This window comes from Mauremys reevesii, linkage group 10, assembly GCF_016161935.1.
Source record: "Mauremys reevesii isolate NIE-2019 linkage group 10, ASM1616193v1, whole genome shotgun sequence".
Classification (NCBI taxonomy): domain Eukaryota; kingdom Metazoa; phylum Chordata; order Testudines; family Geoemydidae; genus Mauremys; species Mauremys reevesii.
In genome coordinates, this window is record NC_052632.1 from 12,897,054 (window position 1) to 12,922,746 (window position 25,693).

At 45.9% G+C, this 25,693-nt stretch overlaps 1 protein-coding gene across 14 annotated transcripts in view; it reads left to right on the forward strand.

Moving 5' to 3' along the window:
- The window catches only part of AKAP13 (A-kinase anchoring protein 13), a 337,762-nt gene that overhangs the window by 220,279 nt on the left and 91,790 nt on the right, over positions 1-25,693 (forward strand). For 13 of the 14 annotated variants that reach the window (XM_039490381.1, XM_039490379.1, XM_039490382.1 and 10 more), the window contains 2 exons: positions 14,410-14,491; positions 24,577-24,713. In XM_039490381.1, the coding sequence (XP_039346315.1) occupies positions 14,410-14,491; positions 24,577-24,713 (219 nt within the window). Of the gene's footprint in view, positions 1-3,782; positions 4,017-14,409; positions 14,492-24,576; positions 24,714-25,693 lie in introns of those variants that run through there. The other variant, XM_039490394.1, reaches the window with a different exon arrangement.

Genomic DNA, 25,693 nt, shown 5'->3' on the forward strand with positions numbered 1-25,693 from the left:
CAGATAATTTTGTGTGTGTGTTTTACAACGTGAAGTTTGTTGACCACAATACCTGGGAAGAAAAAACCTGGAGAAGGGACAGGAGCGTTTGTAGCCACTGCCAGGAGCAACTTAGGGAGCTTCAATTTAAAAAAAAAAATCCGTAAAAGAGTTGGTCACTTCACTGTACACGTGAGAGGGGAGTTCTAAGAGATTCATTGGTGACCATGCCACTGAGTTCCAGAGCCTGTGAGATCAAAGCATGTTAATCCTGAATGGAGTTCCGGTAGTCACCTCGCTTCACAGAGCTAACAAGATGAATAGACAGATATTGATCCTTTCCTTGCTCCTCTTCCTCCTGGTGCAGAAAGTTCCTGCCTGGGTATCCTCTAGTTTTTGTCCCCGGCTAGAGGTCATTGTCACTTTCTAGCCTTTAGAAAGGGTGAAGTGGCTCCTTCTAGCCTATGCTACAAATGGAGTTGCCCCCTTTAGAGGTTTGTCTTATCACATATTTTTGCCCAGATCCCACCGCCATTATTAACATGGATTGGCCTGTTCATCTGTCTCATTTGGAGGCCAAAGACCGAGTGAGCCATAATCACTGAACTTCTCTTTCATCGTAAAAAGACTATAACAGGGTTTAAAAAAGGACTAGATAAATGCATGGAGGATAGGTCCATCAATGGCTATTAGCCAGGATGGGCAGGGATGATGTCCCCAGCCTCTGTTTGCCAGAGGCTGGTAGTGGGCGACGGGATGGATCACTTGGTGATTGCCTGTTCTGTTCATTCCTTCTGGGGCACTTGGCATCGGAAGACAGGATACTGGGCTGGATGGACCTTTTGTTCTGACCCAGTATGGCCGTTCTTATGCCCAGCAGCTCAAAGGTGAGATACATTATCTGAGGCAGTCTGAAGGAGCTTGTACAGCTGCTGCATGAGTAAGCCATGCTCTGTAGAGGAAGAGAAGACTTATGTGTCTCAGTGTCTCAAGAACCTGTTACGAGGAAATTAAGTTTAAAAAAAATCACTACGTTCACTTGAAAACAATTGAAGAAAATGCCAAATGTATGAGTTGTAGATGCTGTTTGCAACACTCCATTGGATTAGAGCATCATCCCTTCACACTGCTCATCACAGCTTTCCTTATCTGAATTAACTTCAGGATTTTGTTTACAAGCAACTGTCTGGGGGACATCTGAGTTTGAGGAAATCCCTGCCTTATATGGCAGAGCCTGAAGAGCTGTCACAGACATTTGTGATTTCTTATCTCTGACTGCATGACTGCTGGGAATCCATCATTGGATGAACCTGGTGACTCCTGAAAGTCCCTTTTTACTGTATCGTCATATTTGGGGTATGTCCTAATACTGAAAGCGGAAGCTGCATTCACTAACAGAGAGAAAAGATTCCAGGACTGATCTCATGAGCCAGTGGATGGTGCTATCTGAAAGATTCAGGTATGGGAACCTCTTTAGTCCAGTTGGGTGAGTTGTGGAGGTGATGTTATAGGTTGTGAGGGAGAGTTTGGAACTGCTCCTGGCTGTGGAAAGCTGAAACGAGAGGTGGGGGTTGTAGATTTCAAAGGAGATCAGACACTTTCATCTTCCTGGTGGTAGCTGGTACCGAGCCACTCTGATGTGTTGAATGAGACTGCCAGTCTTCTGAGCTTGCATGGTGAGTGTACTGGTTGTGGTGGTTGATCTGATGGCTTCAGGATAGCCAGATTGGGGTGGCATTTGCAAGGCAGCTGAAAATAATAATTTACATTTTTGCGCCATATTTCACCTCAGTGTTTTACAAACTCTTTGTCTATGAGAATCAGTTTGCCCACCAGTGAAAGGCAGATCCTCTGGGGGCAGAAGCCAGTGACATGCCCCAGCAGACTTGACAACATTTGGAAGAGAGGAACTTGAGCTGCAGAAAACTCCTGCACTTGCAGAAGGGTGAGAAGAGCTCTCACATGTGGGCTCAGAGCAGATGTGACCTCTGATTTTTAAAGATGCTTCTGAAAGATCCTCATGAATTGACATGGGTGAAGCTCACTTTTCATTTATTTTGGAAGGATGCAGGGTTGAGTAGTCCCTGCCAGAATTTGAGTTTGCAGTTACAAGTAGCCTTGAACAACTAATGAGACTTAGACCACTGAGTCATTTCCTCTGGGACTGTATCAACAGCCTCAGAAATCCTCAACTATGTGCAGTAATAGAGTGAATCCCTGTCCTGGGGGACTGACCAATTTCATGGGCCTCATGTAGAACGTCTTTCCATATCTGCAGTGGAAGGTTGATTTGATATTGCCATTACAGAAAGTTCTTATTTTTCCTTTTGTGATGCAGTCTTAAAAGCTTCCTTAATTCCCATCTTCCTCTTTAGCAACAGCAGTGAGTTTTTCTGCTCTGTAAAAATCTCTGCATTTTGCAACTTAAAGTAAAGAAAGCCTTTTTCCTTTCCTCTCTCTTCTCTCTTTTAAGCAATGAGTGAGAGAATGTCTAAAGCCAGGGAAGTATGGAAACATTTTGTCCCATGAGAGGTCAGGGTGGAGTGGAAGCTGAAGGGGGCTCAGAGAGGGCTGACTCAGTTTGAAAACAGGAAACCATGTGGCAGTGTGAAATGAGGGCCCAGCTGATGTGAATGAACCATTGAGAGGAAGGGAGACTCGCTGGCTAGACCAGCATTAGAGAGACTTAAAAAGTTTGTTTAAACACACTGCTTTTCAGATTAAAACAAATGAGAGAGAATTGTATTTTTTTTATCTTGTAAATATTATAACAAGCTGCTGAAGCCTTTTGCTTCTCCTGCTGTGCGCTGCAGACAGAGCAAGCACTAAAAATGGCTGGTTTCCTTTTTTTCACACGTTAAATCACAAGTTTCCATTCCTGTTTTTGAGAAGCTGTGCGCCTGAAACTGTCTCTTTTCATTCACCTGAGGCAGGGGTTGGGAGAGGGGCTGTCTTTTCTCCTGATCCTTTTCTTTAAGATGCACACTTTTACTCTTCTTCATCTCTTTCAATTAACCAAGTCCACCAAGAGGCTGCATCGAGGTGAAAGAAACGGGGTGAAAAAGAAAACCCTGTTGTCCCCCTGCTTTTTCTCTCTACAAAAAAGATGAATCATGTTCCCACAACTGCAATTAAATTTTCAAGACTCAAAGAACGCTGGTACAGCACAAAAAAGGCAAGCAGTGACGTTCCAGCTGAAATCAGGAGGGAGTGGCTTCATTTTATTTATTTTTTTCCCCCTTTTGCCCTGTGCTGTCATTAGAAATTTAAACTTATTCAAGACCAATCCCTCTTGCCTGGTTAACAGTGGACTTACTTGAAAAAAGGAGTGTCTTTTTTTGTTGTTTTTCTTTTCCATCTTTAAACAGTGGAAGAAAAAGTCTATCAGTAACAGTATTTTCTTTGGATTTGAGGGCCAGACTCTTTTCTTCTTTGAATTAGACACGTTGTGTTTGAGTCTAGCCTAGGTATTTTTTTTTCTTTCTCTTGGTATGTTACACAGTTCTCATTGCATGCATCTGGCTTTTGTTCTCGCTGTCTTTCCAGAATTTAATTTTGGTGCTTGTCTGCCATTAACATTGGCCAGAAAACTTTTTTTTATCAAATGCAGCAGGAATACTGGTGCCATCCTTACCACTTAATATTGTTTTTAATTTTCATATTAGAATAATCTCTCTAAACATATCTGTCTTGTTTGCTATAAATTCCTACGTCATCTGCATAAGTGACCCTGTGTTCTAAGAAGACTTTTATCAAACAGTCACAGCTCTGGGATTTTCTTTTTCCTGTTAAGAGAATTGGAGAGGCTGATGTGATTCCAAGAACGCTGAGATGCAGGGACTTCTCTGAGCACATATGTGAGAGATTTGGACTGTACGCATTACCGAGTTTATCCTGGAGTTAATGGTGGGCTCTGCTCCTTGCGTTTTACCTCTGTTTTCCTTTTTTTGGACAAAATGTACGAACGACACAAGAGGCGGTACAGCCTGTGTGATATTTCCAAGGTGGACAGGACTGTAGATGTTGTGTTGTTAAAGGTACAGTATTGTTTGTTTACACTTCCTATTCATTAGTGCTGCTTACTCATCTTGGATTCATTAATCTACTCCCTGCTGTAAATACACCCCAGAAAGCCAGATTTCTTGTGCCGCCTTTGAAAGGGGGAGCAGGTGGGAGGCAGCTATCAGGAGGTGACCGTGCAGCTTTTAGATCTTGAGTAATTATTAAAATGATATAACTTCAAGTGATTTTGCTCTTACTGTGACCGATACTTTGAGTGGTGATAGAGACATACTGTTAAATATGCCTTTTTCAAGTGCTCTGGCTGGCTGTCTTTTCTCCTCTATCGAAATCATTAGTGGTACTGCAAAGATTTTGCAAACTTCCCAAGGAGATGTGTTGAGCCTTCCTGTATTAAGCTGCTTTTGAACTAAAGATGTTTTTACCCGCTGGTCCTCTGCACTTCACCTGGAAGACTATGGGTTCAGCCCAAAAAGGCATGGTAGGTTTTTTTGTCAGTGCTGCATGGCTCTGGCTGTTGGTTCTGTATAAAGCTTTTCTATTTTGGCGGAGAGGGAGAGGGGTTGTGTTTTTTTGTTTTGTTTTGTTTAAATGTTTGTTTTGTCTTAAAATGGGTGGAAGAAAGCCTCAAATGCCTCTTGGCTAATTGTCCAGGGCTCTCTTCTCCAATCTAAAATTAGTAAGTACTCCACCAAACGGTATGGTGGCAGTCTGGGAATGTTCTGTCACTGTAATAGCTCTGCTTGGAGCTTGAACAGTTTCCTGGCACAGCGGGTGGAAATGGGAAGGCAGCCCAACTAACTTCATAACACTGCCTGACTTTGATATCTTAACTCATGGAGGAGAATCACCTTTTTGAAACTGGAGGTGGTGGGGTGCTAGATGGGTAGGTGTCTCCTGCTGCATGGTTGCATGGCTAGTTTTTGTTAGTCACACTTTATGGCTCCTAGAGTCTTTTTCCCTTTCTGTATGTCAGAGGTAAAGATGGAAAAACTACAATTTTTTTTCAATCCAGAATTATAAGCAGTGTAGTTATTTTTTTCCATGTTATGTCTTCCCAAACGATTCCCTGACCCATCCCACCTGCACTAAGATCAGCCTGGCACTTGCCAACTCGCATTCACCTATAGATGGATTATTATTTCTGGCTCCCACTTAATGTGTTCTTCCCCCACCCTCAAAAAGCCTTTGCTGGTTTTCTTGCCATATTAGATTTGGTGAATTGTTTTCTAATACCATCTTTAGTTATGCTGATTACAAGAAACTGGAAGCCCCTGCAATGCAATCTCTAGACACCCCTCTGAGTCATAGACAAAATAAATGTGCAGACACGTTATACAAACAGTGCTTTAGTTGTGGTGTTGAATGGTCCCCTATAATAGACAGGAAGCATTGTTAACCCCCTGACAGATTCAACTGTTTACATAAAAAGCACAGTCTTTTTGGAAGCTGTTTGTCTGCCTAGACTGAACTGTTATTTGCTATGATTATAGTGAATTAGTATTTCTGAAGTCGTCAGTTCCCTAACTTAATTTTTGTTAAGTAAAACTTAGAATTTATAACAAAATGTCTCTTGTGAAATCACCCTCATGTTTTTCCAATCAGCTTCCAACACTGGATGATACTGATTGTTCCTGAAAATAATTCAGTGTGTGTGTGGATGCTGTGCTAATTCAGGGAACATAGAGACACAAACAACTGGGAATTACAGTAACATTTACCTTGTTTTTCAGTGTTTCATGTTTTAATCTGTCATCTATAACACAACCTGGGCTAGTTTTAGAGATGTAGGAGCCCCCATGCAATACCAGGCAAAGTCAATGGCAAATCTGCTGTTGACTTTGATGAGATCTGGATCAGACCTTTAGGCAAGGAGGGCTTTTTTAATTAAACTATTTATAGAAGGAAGGAGGACTCTCCCAAGTAATTATTTTGGTTTGGGTGGGACACTGTTTCCTTAGCCTCAGGTGTCCAAAGGTCAGATATCGATAGATAAATTGAAGCAAGCAAACAAACAAAAATACCCTTCAGTAATAAGTCTGCCTTTGAAATCATGGTGAAGCAGATAAGTGAGCGAGTAGCTTTTATGTTGATGCATTGATTTGATTCTCAGAGGACTCATGAATCAAGGGCTGTCAATAATGCATTGGTGTGCCCTTAACCCTGTATTTTTTTAGGTAGGTGATCTCGGTGAAATCAGAAGTAAAAACAGCTGGTAGGGGAATATCACTGGGATAAGCTCTGAACACAGGAGAACTAATGCTGTTTTAGCTTCAGAATATAAATGACGTTGTATTTGCATTGGTTGCAATCACTTATAGGTAAAGTTGCAAAATAATTTCAGTTATAACTGATTATTTTTACATGCTCATAACTTTCTTAAGGATTCAACTTTGGAGCTGAATTTTTTCATGTTTAGACTGCCTGAAGCTTTTTTTTTTTTAAGTTTGAATCAATACCCATCAGCCATTTTGGGGCTGAGAGGATACAAATAATTTCCCCCATCTGTTTTAAAAAATAATCTGACCTCCTTTTTCTGGGGGCAACTCAAAAATTCCTAGCGTTTGAAATTTGGGACCAAAACCTCTTCCCTACTATATGGTCCTGTTCTGTCATTGCAGCAGCATAGAGATTATAAAGCTGGTTTAACTGGCTACAAGGAGATTCTGACAGTATATAGGAAGTCCTGGATGGCATAGAGCTGACATAGTGATTCTATGCCACCCTCCTTTCCCTTCCACCCACCGTCTATGCCACACCTGTCTAGGAGATGTAGGAGAAGGGGAGTGGTTAGAGTGCCTCTACGATACTTGTATCTCCACCTGCCTGAATGGCTTATTATGGTTCTAGGCAGCAAGGTGTAACTTAGGAACGCTCTGGTCCATCTCTGAGTTACTCCAGGAACCAGCCCTGCCAGCTAAGAATCAGGGAGCCTCAAGGTATTGGTAACTATCCTCTCTGGGTTCTTATGCTGTACCCATCATCATTGTACAAATGTATTGATGTAAATACAACCTAGGCATAGCACCCAGATACCACAGTGATTGGCACCTTACATGTCTGTCTGTCTAGGTATTTGTATGTAAATAGGCCTTGATGACCAGTATTTGCTTTGCTAAGTTTTAAAACAACCAATTCAGGACTGAGCAGTCACAGTAAAAAATTGCTTTAAAGAGCTCACTGTACATTTCACAGTGTCTTTGTAGCTTCATGCTTATGAAACTGTTAGCTCCAGGTCAGAAAACTTAAATTCCCCCTGCTGAGTTTATAAGATGTATGAGTCAAATAGTTTAGGATTTTTTCCCCTGCTTATTTCTTCTCAATCAAGGATACTGAGGGCCAGATCTCCTATTGAATCACCCATTGATTTTAGTAGAGGTTGAATCAGACCATACATGCAGAAATTAGCAGCAGCCCAGTGTGAAGGTGTGAAAACAAGCACTCGATATTTTGAAAGTGACTGGACCAGATTTTCAACCTCTGGTTCAGACAGATTGCTCTGCTCCATGTATTAGAGTGCAAGGGGTTGGGGCGGACGACATTCCGTGCAATAGATGGTCAGTGCAGTTGTCCTTATTGGACTGTTTCGGTTCTAGTCCTGCAAGAATTGAAGGAGGGGTGTAAAAGTGTCTTAGAGCTATCTTTCCCACCTTGGTACAGCTCATACTTAAGCCCAAGGTTTCTCTCAGTGTTAACTTGTATATGTAGCATTTTATCTCCCTCTATGCATTTAGTTTATAGCAGTGGTTCTCAAACTGAGGCTGCCGCTTATGTAGGGAAAGCCCCTGGTGGGCCGGGCTGGTTTGTTTACCTGCCCCATCCGCAGGTCTGGCCGATCGCTGCTCCCACTGGCTTCGGTTCGCCGCTCCAGGCCAATGGGAGCTGCTGGAAGCAGCGCAGGCCGAGGGATGATAACACATGGCAACATAAATTCAGGTTTGCCCAAGCTTATGTCTCTGAGAAAAATCCATTGTGGTCATTTATTTGTGGTGTGGGGCCAACCTTCTCTCCCTTCAATACCAGCTTGCACCTAATCTTCCCTTGCAAATATTGGGCCCGATTCTCCTCTCAACAATTTCACACCAGTGTCTCTCCACAGACCCAAGGGAATTGCACCCAATTTACATCAATGTCAGGGAGAGGAAAATACCACCTAACGATGTCCTGTCCTACAAACAATGCTTGGAAAACAGATAGGGTGTTTGCAGCTGATCAAGAGACTTGTCATGACAGCATAACTTGCACTGAGTTGGATTAACATCATTATCTATTATTTTCTCTTTTTCTATCAGAGTTAGTTGAATAAAATCACTGCAATTTCATTACAGATTAATAGATAATTATTTGTGATTTTTCCCCATTAGCCAGCCAGCTCCACCCTCTCTAGCCTGTGGCTTTTCCAAGGATTTAAACTGTTGTATTCTAAAACTCATTAATAAAAGTAAGTAATGAAAGGGTGCTGCTGAAGGGAGACCTTAACAAGCCTGTGTAACACACAGACCTTCTGGGTGTGGTGTTGTGTCTCAGCTAGTGGCACCGGGCTGGGTTGGGTGGGTGGGTATGTGAAATGAGTCTGCTCTACAGCCTTAGCTAAGAGCCAGTTGGCTTTCATACAGTAGAGCAGGGGTGGGCAAACTTTTTGGGCTGAGGGCCAAATCTGGTGGGGAACTTGTATGTAGGGCTGGGGCAGGGGGTTGGTGTGTGCAAGGGAGTGCGGTGTGAAGGAAGGGGCTCAGGGCAAGGGATTGGGGCAGAGGAGGGGCGTGGGTTGTATGAGGGGGATCAAGGAAGGGGGTTGGGGTGCAGGAGGAGTGCGGACTGTGGGAGTGGGCTCAGGGCAGGAGTGCAGGAGGGGTACAGACTGGGAGGGGGCTCAGGGCAGGGGGTTGGGATGCAGGAGGAGTGCGGGGTGTGGCAGGGGGCTCACAGCAAGGGATTGGAGTGCAGGAGGGTTGCGGAGTGCAGGAGGGAACTTGGCAGGGGGTTGGGGTGCAGGAGGGGTGCGGACTGTGGGAGGAGACTCAGGGCAGGGGGTTGGGATGCAGGAGGGGTGCGGGGTGTGGCAGGGGGCTCACAGCAAGGGATTGGGGTGCAGGAGGGGTGTGGAGTGCAGGAGGGAGCTCGGAAGGGGGTTGGGGTGCAGGAGGGGTTCGGGGTGCAGGAGGAGGCTCAGGGCAGGGGGTTGGGATGCAGGAGGGGTGCGAGGTGCAGGCAGGGGGCTTGGGGCGGGAGTTGGGGGCGGGGTGTAGGAGGGGTTTGGGCTCCAGCCTGGCGCTGCTTACCTCAAGTGGCTCCAGGGTGGCAGCAGCGCGCACCGGAGCCAGGGCAGGCTCCCTGCATGCCTGCCCTGTCCCCGGCCCCGCGCCACTCCTGGAAGCACTGTGGCCCCTGCGGGAGGGAGGATGGAGGGCTCTGCGTACACTGCCCTTGCCATGACTCCAGGTACCTCTCCCAAAGCTCCCATTGGCCGCAGTTCCCCATTCCCGGCCAATGGGAGCTGCAAGGGGCGGTGCCTGGAGGCAAGGGAAACGCATGGAACCCTCTGCCCCCCCACGCCCGGGGGCCGCAGGGACATGGTACCGGCAGCACCGGGGGCCATAGTTTGCCCACCCCTGCAGTAGAGGTTCATGCGCTAAGCTCCAGAGGTCCCCAGTTCGATCTTGCCTGCCAACGACAAGGGTCTGTCGGTGTTTCACCTGCTTTTAGAGATCATTTAATATATTCTGTTTTTATAATACACTCAAGTATTCATTTAACTGCACTAACACAGGAAGAATGTTTATTATGCACCAATATAAAAATAAATAAAACTACTTGCATAAATGAATGCTCTCTACACTATAGAAAGCCAAAGCAGCAGCAGCATTTGAGAGAAGATTGCTCGATGATCACAGAAACTGGGTGATCCAGACATACTCAAAACAAAGGGCCGCCCTCTTAAACTTCCTTACCAGAGCCCCCTCTTCATCCTCATCAAAACCCAGCCCAAAGTTTACACTTTGTAGTGACTGAATATTGAAGCACTGGGCAGACAAGTGAGGCTGGTCACACAAAATCAGTCTCAGCTCTACCTTCTGTTAGCCTCTGTTGCAACCTAGAGATTTTTATCATGGACATAGAACCATTATCAACCACTAACACTAATTCCCCGTCTTTCTGCTTCTTTAAGAGTAATGCTAGCAACAGGATGACAGACTGATTGCTACAAAAAATTCAAAGCCCTTCTTTCCCTCGGCACCCACACTGATCATAGCTTGTTGATTCTGAGCTGCCAAAGGCTTTCATCTTGATTTGCTAGGGTGGGAGCAGAGATAATATGGCACCATTTAGCGGCAGGAAATCTGCAGCATTCTCCATGGCCAGGGCTTCAGTATACAGACTTTCGGGAAAAGGTCAGCAGGAAGCCAGGTATTTTTACATGCACCGGATTGAGCTTGCTTAAGACAATGAACGGATCAAGGAAGCACCTCCACTGCAATTAAAAAGGGTATCCCTGAGGGTTTGGTTTGTTTGTTTCTTGCTTTTTGCCGTACGTACGGGACTGGAGTGTGGATATGGCAGAGTAGCAGCCAGCTCAATACCAAAGAGGACTCAATTAGGCCGACACCAGTGTGGATGTGCAAACATTGGACTGTTAGATTTTTCTTCCAGGGAACATGCGCGCAGTGGTTTCCAGAATCTCAGAGCCAACAAACTGCAGACATTTAATTTAAAATCCAAAGCAACTTAATACAGAAACCTCTGCGCAGAGTAAAAGAAAGAGGAGACATAAGAGTCTGCTAGACAAAAGGGACTGTTAAGTTACATTCTGCATCATGTGGGAACAATTAGTGACCACCAGCTCTTATTTCCTTCAGCTAAACACAGAGATCTTTCATTTTAAAGATCCACAATGGCATCCCCCTCCCTTTTCCTGTGCTCATCAATGTGTCTCAGTGGAGTTCTCCAACATCCTTTACTGTACTCAGTAATGTTCCACTTCGCTGACTCCGTTACTTCTTCTCAGATAACTTTTTAAACACTGTCACTTTCCTCTTCTACTGCAGCTTGTGTCTTTTCAAAGAGTCACAAGACCTTCCCAGAGCGTTCGCACTTAAGCAGTAGATGATTAGGTCCATCTTCATCTTTCATTCCCATCTACCCGTCTCGCCGGGGAGTGCGTCAGTGTAAGACCTGAACGTGGGCCCTAGTGTTTCCTTTCCAAGAAAAGAGGAATGTTAAGTGTTGTTACGATCAGCAGCTGTCATAACAAATGCCATCAAACACTGGATTGTTGGCAAGACTCATGCACGTTAACGGTGCTATGTTGAATTGCAACAGAGCTCTGCAGGTTGTACCTCACTGGCCATATAGTGAGACAGCAGTGAGTGCTCCTGCTTTAACCATAGCTTAAATTCCCCAAAGGAGCGACTTATGAGTAATAATGACTAAGATATATAGTTGGGGTCGCTATAAGATGTTTTAATGGAGAAAGGTCTCATTTCCATTCTATTCTCAAGTATTCCCCTCCACTGCACACATTATCTTGACATCAGGAAGAGGGAACCAGATAATTTTAGCTTTAATTTCCTTGAAAATCTCTAGTGGTTTGGTTTCCTTCTTTATTATTTTAACATAGTCTTAAATTTGCAATTAAAGTTTCCAGGTTTCTCTAGTTTATTTTTTTAAATATCCCATCTTTTGAGTTCTGCCTTACAACTCAGGGCAGGATACGACTATGCAAAGAGACTATGGCTCTACCGTTAATCTATTCATTTACATTCAGCTGATATTTTATTAAGTACTTAGGATACCTGAGTGTTAATCAGTACTAGGAAAAAGATTTGAAATGTCTAATGGAGAACAAATATAGTTGAACAAAAGTTACTTGAGAATTTTTCTGATTTTTAAATGATACTATTTTACTTCAAATGTTTTTCCCATTTGATTAATATTCAGCAATTGTGCAATGAGTTTTAAATTAAACAAATGCAAACCTTAGCCCTGCCCTCACATTCATGGAGATATCCTGGGGTCCTTATTATTTCATCTGAGGAATTTACACAAATCACTGGAATTAATTTTTAAGTGCATTAAAATTATGATGGAAAGTCACAGACACCACTTGTATATTCCTGGACCAGAAACTGAGGGAAAGGCCCAATTATGGATACTCCTTCCCTGGAAAAAAAAAGTAAGATAATACCTTAGGTTTTCAAGACTCTCCATAGCCAGTAACAAAGCTACCATCTAATGGGACATGCATGAAGGGGAATTCAATAATGGAATTTTCAGTATGGTTCCATAGACACGCAATAGGTGTTGCATTGGGGGGTTTCTCAAATCAAGGCAGTAGAGGAACGTAAAAGCTATTCCACAAGTTATCCAGAAAGGACTATTGGCCAAATCCTGCGATGATTTGCACACGTCCTCTAGATTTGTCAGTGAAAGCCTACGTATCAGTTCCAAAGAGATTCTGGTTTGACTTGGAAGAATATTGCCATGGTATTTAGCGATCTCTATTGTGATGCTCTCAATTGTGAAATATATGCATGTAAATCCAGGAATGGATAGATTCAACTTCTCTGTATTGGACACATCCTATCAACCTTGCTGCCACTTTTGTTCCTGCAGAGTTAAATCAGAAACTCAGAAAACCCCAATTTCTAACCAGTGCACATTTACTAGGTCTATATAATGTTTGCAGGCTTTACCAAACCATTTAATTATATACTGCGCATCAGTGTTTCCCAGGTATTCAATACTTATGAATGGGACAGTGCCAATCCCTTCCCCTCACCCACATCGCCTCACGGCTAGTGTGTGTATGTTTAATATTAAATGTCTTGTGTTTTTCATTGTAACCGTCACTTAGACTGGTTGCATGCATGTGAAATCTGAAATATTTATAGGGCTTCTGGTTCCCACTCTATCTTGGATTCTTCTGTGTCCCTCATTACCATAGTATCTGAGCATCTTTATTGTATCTCCTCACAGTGCACCCCTGACGTGCAATGGTGATATGCTCGTTCTATAGATGGGGAACTGAGGCACAGAGTGACAAGTGACTTGCGCAAGGTCTCAAAGGAAGTGGAGTTGGGAATTGAGCCTGGGTCTCCCGAGTCCAAAGCTAGCACTGTAAACACTGGGTCATCCTTCCTGTCCACTCAAGCAGGATCTCACACTGATCTTGGAAAATGATGGTGGTCATTTCTTTAGCCGCTTAAAACAAACACACATCCTATCACTTTGTGAGACAGTTTTGAGATTCGTTTGGCCCAGGAGGCAACTGGAAAGCCGTAGAACATTAAGGCTGTTTGTTGTATGTATCTGTATTATAGTAAGATTTAGCCAGGACATCAGAGCAGGATGCCTAATGCTTTTCCAGGGTGCCTAATGCTGATTTTTTTTACTTCTGTGACTTTACCAGCTGGCTCTGCTGTGGCACTGGCCAGTCAAGAGGTGGCAGATGTCATAATCTAGTTCCAAACCCCCCTTTCTGATGTTCTCTACATGTAGTAACAGAGCGCTGAAGAGTGGTAAAATATTGCATCTTCTCTTTCTTCTCTCTGCTAAGGTCCACGGATCCATTACAATGGATATTTCAGTCTGCTTGCAGCTTCGGGACAGAACCAGACCTCTAGTGTCAGTCACTGGCAGCAACATAATGCCCTGCCCCCAGAAGTTCTCTGTGGTTGTCTCTGCCTTCCTGGCGGCTGCCCCAGCCCTCCCTGCTGCATAACTTTCCAAAGAGAAAGGCCAACCTTTTATTTCAAATGACCCACTGTTTGTCTCGGTCATGTCTGATTCCCAGCCAAATCCCAGGACTGCGTTTGACTTTTGGGGAGGTTGTTCCCCTCGGCTCCATTTCCCCGTCTGAAGTGTTTGCAGCAGCTGAGGCCCTGCCAGCTTCTGAGACAGTTCCTCAGAGCTAGACCAAGAAAATCCAAAGGCAAAAGGAAACAGGTGGACATTGGCACCCAGAGATGTGGTGGTGTCTCACTACAGGGAATGTCCCATGCCCTACAGCAGGATAAATCATTGTGCTTTTTCCTCACAGTATAGTTAACACAATCTGTAATTCAGGGAAGTTGAACTAAATTAATCAGGTGGTGGGGGCTGTCTCAAATGGTGGGCACTACTGGGGTGTGGGGAATTCCCTTGCTGCCAGAGACTGACAGGTCTTGTTCTGCCCCCAAGCCTCAAGTAGGCCAAAGTACCCATGGCAATGGAGCTGTGGACCTTAATATGTTGCTTTCTCAGTGCTGGAAAGTGAAAATGGCCCTATAATCTTCAAGTCAGCACAGTGCCACTGGTGGGAATGTCCAGACAGGTCTCCATGCAGCAAGAGCACTCTGCACTTAAAGCAGGAGCAATGCACTCCCTAAAATGGCCTCACTGTTGACATTTACTTACTTTCTGCCCTTTCAGATAAATCGTGAAAGCTGGTGTTCAATAGAGCCATGTTCAGATCCTCCGTTGCTGGAGCCGACGCAAACTCACGAATCTAGAGGTAAGTAGAATGCTGTGCACCTAATCCCTTCGTTCAAGGAGCTGATGCACGAGTCTTTTTCCTTACAATTAACCTTCTACCGTGGGATTATCCTTCTTTCCTTCCTTTTCTCTCTCTCTCCTCTTTCCCATCCCCATGCACAAATGGGAGAAAAGGACACGTAATTATTAGCCCATTGTTCCAGTGCTTATATGACTGGTACTGAGACATCCAGTTACATAGCCCATCTTCTCATGATGCAATTCTATGTTAAAATATTTCACTCGCTCATTTGATCCATAAATAAAATTTAGAAGCACATGGGTATATAGATTATAGCCAGGGCTTTGAAAATGAGTGCCCCAAATTAGATTCCTAAATCTATATTGAGACACCTAAAGCCTGATCTTTCAAAAGTACAGAGCACCCAGTAGCCTCCATTGATTCCCAGGATTCACGGAGAAGGGGATTCAGAGCCATCTTTCCCAACCCCGCCCCCTCAGCTGTGCTGAGCTTATGGTCATTTATGCTGTTTAATATTTGCCTTTCCTTCCACGTGGATGGAAAAACTAGCCTGGCCTGTTTCAGGGTGCCTTGATATCCCAGATAAAAGGGAACATTTCCTGTCTTCTAATAAGTGTGTTTAAAAGTTGGAGTAGTTTATCTGCTCCCTTAATGATGGCTTTGAACTGGGCTTTTCTTCCAGCGGCCATTTCTTGCTTTGTTTTCATTAAAGAAATTACACTTGAGGGGTTGAGATGTGGAGAAGGAAGGGTATTACCTTGTTTTCAGTGATGAGTTGGAAGATAAGGGTTAACTCACCTGAGTGTACATTATTGGCTAACAGCAACACTCTGGTTAGTGCATTAACATTCTGCCTCTGCGTCCTGCTGAATAATGCACCTAGACGTGCACTGTTGTGTCATGACACCCCTCACATCAGATCCTGGAGTGAAGTAGCGAGCTGTCTGGTTGATTCTGGGCACGCTGACCAAGAAACATGTTGAGTGACGTATCCATTGCAAATGAGTATTATATGTAGGTCGGAAGATTTGTAACGGCATTTCTTTTTATCAGAAATCACAGAGCAATCATAAGTAAAAGTCACGGATTTAGTGACGGCTCCATGATTTATTTATTTTTTGTTTAAAGCCCTGACAAATGACCCACCCCAGCACTGCAGCCCTGTTCCCTGTTTTGGGCCAGGTGAGGAGGGGAGGTGGAGAGGGAGCTAGAGAGCAAGCCCACTCCAAACTCACGGCGGGCAGTGGTGGCTCCTGTGTCCCATGGCTGGGCCTTGGGGTTGAGAGCGAGCTCTGCACTTACTCCGGGCAGCGGTGGCTCCTGTGTCCTGTGGGATTGGGCCTAGCTCCTCGCTGTGGGTGTTGCAATTTGGCTCATAGAGTCACAGAGCCACTGAAGTTTGGCCCTGCCACTCTTCTGTCATGATCCACCTAGAGCCTTCCTGCATGGAAGTCACAGCCAGACAGAGAAGTCAAAGTATCTGTGACTTGTTCAGCAAAGTGACAAACCTGCAGCCCTAACTATATGTCTGCAGTTCCGTGAGGTGGCAATGTAACTGTCCTGAGGAATTCTCACAACAGTCTAGTGTCTGCCAGCTCAGGCAGTCCTTCATATGGGACTTCATCATCTGCTTCAAAAATCTGAGCTATTTCTTAAGTGAAATGAGTTAAACTAGTTTTTCATTGAGGATACAGCCTTCAGTTTCGCTCTCTGTGCCAGACACACACCAAAAAAAGACTCGTACAGTGGCCCCAAATGTGAAGTTGAGATCTGACTTTGGCCAAAGTGCTGTTAAGAGGGGGTGTTGTGAGTAGTTAAGTGACCAGGGGTCTACCCAGGCTCTGCTTCTGGCCCCTATTAGATAAAGTAAAACTCTTTTAAAATGTGGACTTTCCCTGGGGAAACAGTTAACACTTATTATCTCACTGATATGGTGGGTTACTATCACCTAGTCTAAACAGTCAATAATTCCACTTCTGGAGTCCCCCCAGATTGATGGGCAGTAGCAAGCACCAATCCTTTCACTGCCTTCCTGTCTCGTATTAAATCAGTTTAAGCTCCTTGTGTGCATTTTCAAAGCCCATCTCAATTTCACCTCCACTTACATGTCTCTTAGCTGCTTCTTTTGTCTCCTTTTAACCACCCTCAGCTGTATTTTCTTCCATATGTCATGCTATGCTTAGAACAACCTAGCACTTCCAAGATGCACTCAGCCTCCTCTTTCAATTGCACTTCTTTCATGAGACCGTTCAACATGGCTTGCCATCTTCTGCATGTGTGGTTTCCCTGTGGATTGTATTTCCCTTTCTGAAATTGATTTTCAGTTCCTCAAGGCAGAGCCTGTATGCTCCAGGTGTTTGCAAAATGCCTTTACACATATCACTCCATTACTCTATAAATAATGAAAACAGGACACACCAAATCTACCATTGATCTGACTGTGGGAGTGTTGGTGTTACCACCTTTGAAGCCAGTGTATGTACTCCAGCTCCTCCACTTCTGTCCCTTTCTGAAGTGGTGTGGTACAAAGACTTCAAGGATCACAATAGCAACACAAGCGTTTTGCAGCATGAGCTTTCGTGGGTGAATACCCACTTCTTCGGATGCAAGAAGAAGAAGTGGGTATTCACCCACGAAAGTTCATGCTGCAAAACGTCTGTTAGTCTATAAGGTGCCACAGGATTCTTTGTTGCTTTTACAGATCCAGACTAACACGGCTACCCCTCTGATAAATAGCAACACAGCTCCTGACTGAGCTGCAATGCTGCGGGATGGGAGGAGGGACAGGGAAGAAAGCAGGTGTCTCTCTCCTCTTTAGGCAAAGGTCTGACAGAATGTGAAAGAGATGAAACCAGTAGAGTTCTGCAGACATTAACTTAACAACCAGTAGAATTCACTATTACTCCAGAGGGCATTCTGCGCCAAAAATTAAAAATTCCGTGCACAATATTTTAAAATTCTGCAAGTCTTATTTGTCAAATAAATGTGGAAGCTCCAGCATGGTATTGGGGAGCACAGGCCAGTGGCCACACAGAGATGGGCGATCACTGTGCACACACACACACCACCCCCCGGACACGAATTCAGCGGTGAGGCTGCAGCCAACCCTGACACAGTGCAAGGAACGGGCCTGCCCCAGAAACACCCCAGGGCCCTGCCCCTCCATATCAGGTTTGGGCAGGCATGCTCAGCAAGGCAGGATCCAAGTGTGGAAGGGCTTAGTGGGGGGGACAGGTGTGGGTTGAGAGGGTTCTGTGTGGGGCAATCTGGATGTGGGCAGCTCAGTGGGGAATCCAGGTGTGGGGGGATCTGGTTGCACAGGGGCTTGTTGGGGTGTTCTAGGTGCAATGGTTATGGGACACTGCAGGGGGGTCCAGGTGAGGGTGGCTGGGGCTCAGCTGTGGGAACGGGGTGTAGGGGGGATAGAGCTCGGTAGGGGGCTCCAGGTGTGGGGGGAGTTGGTCTTGGGGGGGTTCTGGGTGTGTGGGGGGTGAGACTGGGTGTGAGGGTCTGGATATGAGGGGGTCTGCATGCACAGGTGTTGGGCAGATACAGGAGCAGCTCCCTATATAGTGATCCCTCCCCCTGCAGCTGAGGAGCGATGGTTGCAGGAAGTGTGGGGCAGGGGAGGGGGGAGTTTGCAGAGCTTCCTACAGCTGGGGAGAAATCTGGGGGTGGATCTGATGCGGCCCCAGATGCTGTGCAAGGGAGGAGAAAGTCCCGTCCTCCCCAGCCCAGACGGGACTAGCAGCTGAGCCCAGTGCAGGGTAGGAGCCACCAGCCATGTCTTCCCCAGTCTGCCCCCAACACCACAGTGGTTTACCTCTCTGACAGTTGCCCTGGGCACCCGAAACATGCCGCTGGGGAGGGTTGCATGACTGCTTTTGTGGCTTCTCTTTGCTTCCCCACCCTAAAGTCATTTTTCTGCGTGGAAGCAAAGAAATCTGCAGGGCACGTAAATTCTGCATATTTGCAGTGGCACAGAATTCCCCCAAGAGTATAGTATGGAATTGAATCCATCAAATTTGATAGTAGAGCTGGAGCTCACTTAAATTTTATAGGATCATTAAAAACAACCACCTATACAAAGGTTCTCATTTAATATTAATTCTTCTAAAAATACATATAGGTTACTTGAATACATTGAGAGCTATGGTTTTTCCTATGGATCTCAGTGCAAGCATTCAGTTAGAAAGCTATGCCTTCTCCCTCCTTTACCTCTCGCCCACTTTGTGGGGATGATGCTGTGGTAATTCCGTGCATTTAACTGCTTGGAGTTTTCCTTCCCATGGGCTTTTAGTTTGATTTGTATTTGTCTCCATATGATGCACATAAAAATGCACCCAGTGTCATTTTATTTTCATATGCATTGACATGGAGAGAGAGACACACACACACCTGTATGAGCAGAGTTAAACTATAAATCATATATGCACAGTAAATACATGACGTATATGTGATGAGAGTCATCTCTCTAGTTCTGTTAAGGCATTGTCACAGTGTCATCACCAGGGCTTATCAGATCATGGTGTAAGAATGTGGAGTCCCAAATTGTGCAACATGTGTACAGTTTAAAAAAAATCAATAAATAAGTGCCCTTAAAAAGGGGAGAGAATTATTCCAAACAGCCTTTGGATTTGGAAAGTTCTCAGCACAGCTGGGATGAGGTACGTGTCATGTTTCTCCTCCCCCCATTGTTCCTTGAAAGAAAGAAACTCCTTCCTCTTCCACCCTCTCATGCCCCTCTCTTGGCCCTGCAATCCCATTTAATGCCTGTTCTGATTTATTTTCTGGGCGAGGTATCCGTCCATTGGCGAATCTGGAGCTTCCCTGTGAATTTTCCATCAGAACGTCGCTAGGCCTGTTTGTTTTTCCGTCTGGAATGTGGACATGCTCTGTTAAACTGCCAGCTGGATTGTTCGGGATGTTGGCTCACAGTCTGTTACAGCTTCTCTTTTTTCCTCCCCTCCCCCCCGCCCCCCCAATTGTGGAAAAGAGGTTCAGATTTTCCGGGTTACTGAAAGGGGAGAAGGAATGGAGAACAGCCACACCTAGTACAAGAAGAACTTTTCCTATTCTCTGTGGTTTGGAAACTCTTCTCTGGAATATTGGTGTTTCCAGTCTTCTTTTCTTTCTTGAGCGTAATTACAGTCCGACAGGGAACATCTTTATCTCCACTAGTGGAAAGCAGTTCTTCTTCGAATGATTGCTCATGTGTATTCCACAGTAGGTATGCGTGCTCGCCGCGTTCACCAGTGCCGGAAGTTTTCCCTTAGCAGTATCCGTACTGAGGGAGCACCGCGGAGACCCCTGGAGTGGCACCTGTATATCGTGCTGTAAGGGGAGCCACGGGCTCCCTCCACCCTCAGCTCCTTCTTGCCGCCAGTGAAGGTAGTCGGAACTTTGTGCTCCAGCTCAGCCGCAGCCTTTTTCTTCTCAACCTTAGTGGTACCGTTCGTGGATCGTTTCTTCAGTTGTTAGAGTGGGCTCGGGGCATGCCCCGTGCCCCAGGATTCAAGTCGTGTGACTCCCGTCGCCATTCTATGCCTAGGAGTGACCCACACGCTGAGTGTCTCCACTGCCTGGGTGAGACTCACATCAGCGACCGTTGTAAGATCTGCAGGTCATTCAAGCCAAGGACTAAGAAGGGGAGAGACATTGGACTTCGAACTCTCCTGATGGAGTCAGCGCTGGCCCCAATGCCGGCACACCGATCGGACTCGGTGCTGGCCACCGCGTCGTCGGTGTGTAGTGAGGCCCCTTCAACCAGTCGGCGCCGCTCTCCCTCCAAAAAGCAAGGAAAGGGCCCTACCTTGCAGCGGCACCATGACAAGGAAAGGGGGGAGGTTGGTCCCGTGTTGGGCAGCCCTCAGTCCCCCCCCGGGCTCAAGGCCTCCGACTCATACGGAGCAGAGCAGCCTGGCACCGTCGGCCCGTGCATCCCTACCGGTATAGATGCCGTCGAAGCTGGAGGCGATGCAGGCTGCGAAGGACATTATGAACCTGCCAGTCCCAAGCAGGCAGTCGGGCACGGGCCCCAGGTCTCATGGCAAGCCTCCATTGGATGCCCACCAGATCTCTCCAGCTAGCCGCTGTTCCCACTCTGAGGATCACTCCCCGCACTGCTCGGCACGCAGTGGCCGCTTCCCTTGCAGCTCCTACGCCTCTTGGCGGCCACCCCCAGGCTGCCACTCCGCCCGGACCGCCTCTCCCAGGATGAGGGCCGCATCCTCCATCCCAATCTATCCATGCTCCACCTGACAGCGTGGCTGCTCCGTGGCTAAACAAGGATGAGAACAGGTGTTCGGAGCAGGTAAGGCGAGTCCTCCTGGAAAGCAGGAAGCTGTCCACGTGTTGGATGTACGTGGCGAAGTGGTCCAGGTTTGCCAGGTGGGCGAGTGAGCGGGGTATCTTCCCCTCCACCCTGCCTCTCCAGTTTATCCTGAACTATCTCCTATCTCTTAGGGCCCAAGGACTGGCATCTGCCTCAGTCAGGATGTACCTGGCGGCCATATCGGCCTTCCATCCGCCGGTACAAGGGCATTTGGTCTTCTCCCACTCGATGACCTCCTGTTTCCTGAAGGGCCTTAATCATTTGTTCGCATACGCTAGACCCCACGTGCCACAATGGGACCTAAACCTGGTCTTGGCCCGACTCACGGGACCTCCCTTTGAACCCCTGGCCACGTGTTCCTGGTCTCACCTCTCATGGAAAGTGGCCTGCCTTGTAGCGATCACATCGGCCCAACATGTCTCAGAACTTAGGGCCCTAACCTCAGAACCCCCCTAAACGATATTCCACAGGGATAAAGTCCAGCTCTGCCCACACCCGGCGTTCCTCCCGAAGGTGGTCTCCGCCTTCCATATGGAACAGAGCATCTTTCTTCCCATGCTCTGTCCTAAGCCCCATTCCTCTAACGAGGAATACCACCTCCACACGCTCGATGTGCGTCGGGTGCTGGCTTTTTATCTGGATCAGATCAAGCCGTTCCGGATATCCTCGCAACTTTTTATTGCTTCGGCCGAGTGGGTGAAGGGGCAGCGTATCTCCACCCAGCAGCTTTCACGCTGGATCACTTCGTGCATACGCGTGTGCTATGATCAGGCAGGGGGGGCCCCGCCACCAATCGTTAGGGTGCATTCTACGAGGGCTCAGGCCTCATCAGCGGCCTATGTAGCCCATGTCCCTATCCAAGACATTTGTAGGGCGGCCACTAGGGCCTCAGTTCACACATTTACTTCTCATTACGCGATCGTCTCCCAGTTTGGGGATAACGCTGGGTTCGGCAGGGCGATACTTCCTCCCAAACTATCGTGAACTCCTACCCATCTCCAGCAGATATTACTTGGAATCGCCTACTGTGAAATACACATGAGCAATCACTCGAAGAAGAAAGGACAGCTACCTGTTCTGTAACTGGCGTTCTTCGAGATGTGTTGCTCAGGTGTATTTCACACCCTGCCCTCTTTCCCCTCTGTTGGAGTTGTCCGGCAAGAAGGAACCGAGGGAGCCCGTGGCTCCCCTTTTCGTGCGAGGCACCATTCCAGGGGTCACCGCGATGCTTCCCCAGTACGGATACTGCTAAGGGAAAAACTTCCGGCACTGGTGCACGTGGCGAGCACGCACACCTACTGTGGAATAGACATGAGCAACACATCTCGAAGAACGCCAGTTATGGAACAGGTAACTGTCCTTTTTCTAGGGAAGCATTCGCTGTATCTGAGTGCTCTCAAAGGAGCATTTTTTTCATTCTCTTTGAACTTTCCACTATTCTTCTTTTGCACAGCTATCAAGTTGTCTCCATTTCCCACTAGCCACGGACGCAGATGGAAATAGGTGGAACCATGCTGTTCCTAGATGTAATGGCTCAGTGCTGGTGCCGGGGCGGATGGTTGGCTGTTTAGCGCTCTCTCCCCACCACCACCAAAGGCCAAGCATGTCACTACCACAACATAGTCATCTCTCAGTAGACTATACAGTGAAGTCAGCCTTCATTTTGGCATCTCTTCTCCTATCACATACTCACTGAGTGAACTCCCCTCGCTCAGCTGAGAAGTACTGAGTTTACATGTACTATTTAGCTAGAGTTGAATTTTTAATTAGGACCATGTGAACATGGGCTCGTGGGAGACCTTTGCAGTGCAATCTGCTTGGAAGTTGTTTCCTCTGACAGTCCTTATCCCGTGGGCTGAGTTTTGTGCAGAGGCTGGCAACAGCTGGTGTAATATTTGTATTACTGTAGCACCTAGGACACCTACTTATGGTCCAGGACCCCTGTTGTGCTAGGGGCTGTACAAACACAGGAGCAATAGATGGTCCGTGCCCCAAGAGGCTTACAGGTGAAGTAGAGCTGCCATGGGGGAGAGGAGGCCTGTTTCAGATAGAGACAAAGGTGGCTTATGGCCACCCCAAGCCCACCTCAGCTATACAGAGTGTACATATGACACAGCTGAGGGTTGAGCACAATAAATGTAATTTAAAAGTGAATAAACATTTCATTCAAGCAGATACCATCAAAATGTGTTTATCTGCCTAGGTTAGGCCCAGATGAAGATATTTAGTTAAAAATATTTTGATGGAAAATTTATTTTTTGCTAAAATGAAAATGTTCATAGAAAGTGCCTGCTTTTCTCAACTATTTTCATTTTTTTTCGTTAAAAAAATAGAAACTAAATTGTTCGGGTTTTGGCTAAACATTTTTTGGTTGCCAAAGGCTGAAGATATTTTGATTTTCAGGTTTTGGGTTTTTCTATGAAATGTTGACATTTTGCACTGAAATATCAACAAAAACTAAAGTTTGTTAGTTTTTTAAAAAATGATGTAGGGGAGATAATTCCCTTCAGATAAGCTGTACTCTAAATGAAATGGATTTATTTTTAATTTATAAAATGTCTCTAACGATCAAAGTTCCAGGTGCAAGTACAAAATTTAAAAAAACATATGAATTCTGAATAACTTAATCTGTTAAGAGAGCATACCTTTCTCCAAAACAAAGTAAACTCTTTCACCCCTGGTAGGAGATGTGGGAATCATCCTCAAATTCTCCTGCTAAGCACTAAAGAAATCCTAACCTTGGCTTTAAAGAATTAAATGGAATTGGCTTTCATCTTTTATATTGAGAAAGAGGAGCACACATTTCACTTACATATGCTTTACGCCTACTGAATATGGGCCTAATTCTGCTCTCATTTAAGTCAATGGCAAGCCCCTTATTGAGTTCAATGGAGTCAGAATTGGTCCCCAAATGTATATTGTATATGTACTGGCAGTGTATACTACAGGTACAAATATATGTTTTACATGGCATGTCTGTTTTACATAGGGTGACCTGATGTCCCGTTTTTGGGGACTTTTTTTTATATAGGCACCTATTACCCCCCACCCCCGACCCGTTTTCTCACAGTTGCTATCTGGTCACCCTAATTTTACACAGACACGCTTATGCCACGTAAGGTATATCTACACAGCAGCTGGGAGGGCGATTCCCAGCTTGGATAAACATACATGCACTAGCTCTGCTTGCTAAGAATAGCATTGTGGCCACAGCGTCACAAGCAGCGGCTTGTGCTAGCCACGCGAGTATGTACCCAGGGGTTCGGACGGGATTGTACTTGTGCAGCTAGCCCAAGCTGCTGCCTGTCACGCTGTGGCCACACAGCTAATTTTAGTGCACTAGCTGAAGCAGAGCTAGCGCTTGTATGTCTACCTGTGCTGGAAATCACCCTCCCTCATTCTGTGTAGACATACTCTGAGAAGTGCTAAAGAAGGAGTTCTGAACTGTTGAATAAAATGTTAAAAACCTGCTCTGACTTTCTGGGAGGTGCACACAGAGTGTGACACAAACACTTGTTTGTAAAGTGGGTTGCACACTTGTGGCTTGTGTAAATAAGTCAATAGCAATTAGCTGACATGACCAGCGCTGCTGTCCGCAACCAATTTGCAGGTGTGATGCCCCCTCTAATGATTTTATTGAATTTGTTTTTGTACCTCATGCAGCAAAAATGAGAGGCGGATGCATGTGACTGCAGAAGAAAAGGCCAGGTTGTAACTCATTCTGGTGTTTTGTTGTTTGTTTCCCCAGAATGTGAAAATTTCCTGGAGGATGGGCTGAGGGGAGACTGTGCCTCATCGCAGGGTGTCCTGAAAAGCGAAACTGGAAGCGAGCCTGAACTCTTCCCCTTGCCTGGCGATGGGATGGATGACATCGTCTTTGGAAAGGTAGGGCTGTCTCAGAAGGCCAGCTTACCACTCTGGGGGCCTGATTTTAAGGACCCTCCCCAGGCGAAACACCCATTAATTTTGTGGGAGTGCTGCCTATATAACGACTGGTGATAGGTAACTGGAAATAGATGAAGAGATAGGAAGGATCAGACCTCTTGTGTACAGCTACAATGATGATCAAGAGGGACATGTTTGCTGTGGTTTTGCACAACGTTTTATTGATTTCCAGCAGGGTTCATTAAAGGGGGTAATTTGATTTTAACTTTCTGCAGATAGATCAAACGCAATCGGAAGAGTTGAAAAAGGACACTTTCTTTCCAGGTCTCTAATAAGGGTTGCACAGAGGCTATGAAATCCAGTGTTACAAACGTTACATTTTCTCCTACAAACAGAGACCTGCAAAGCACTGAGCTTTCCATTGGCCTCCTCGGCACTGTATACTATTGTTGGTTGGAGAACCAGTGTGATTCCATCACTTCAGTGAGAGTATGTTAAAAGGAAGAAAACACTCACTCTGGATACTTAAGGCCAATTGAACAGTGCAGAGTGGCATGGTTACATTGCCAGGCAGTAGCAATAAAGTGACAGTGATAGCTCTACTTCTTGGATGTTTCTCAGTGCTTCCAGTTTGCTAAGGGGCCCAAAAGTCCTGAGTGTCATCATTGACCTGATGAGGAGGAGGAGGGTGAAAACCAAGATACAAGATCAGACTCTTAAAGGAGAGGTTGCTTTGTTTCAGAATTTGCCTTGGGCTACTGCTTCCTGGACCAGGACAGCCTGGTATATCTTGAGAAGCAGAAACCACCCACCCTCAAATACTTCCAATTCATAATGTTAAGCTGCTTGCCGTCTCCCACTCTGCCTGATGAAAGGATAAGCATAGCAGGTGGCTGAAAGGGCGCCTCAGGAAAAAATGCTCTAGAATGAGAAGGCTCGCTAGGCTCCTGTGAACAACCATCACAGAAACCTTGGCACAA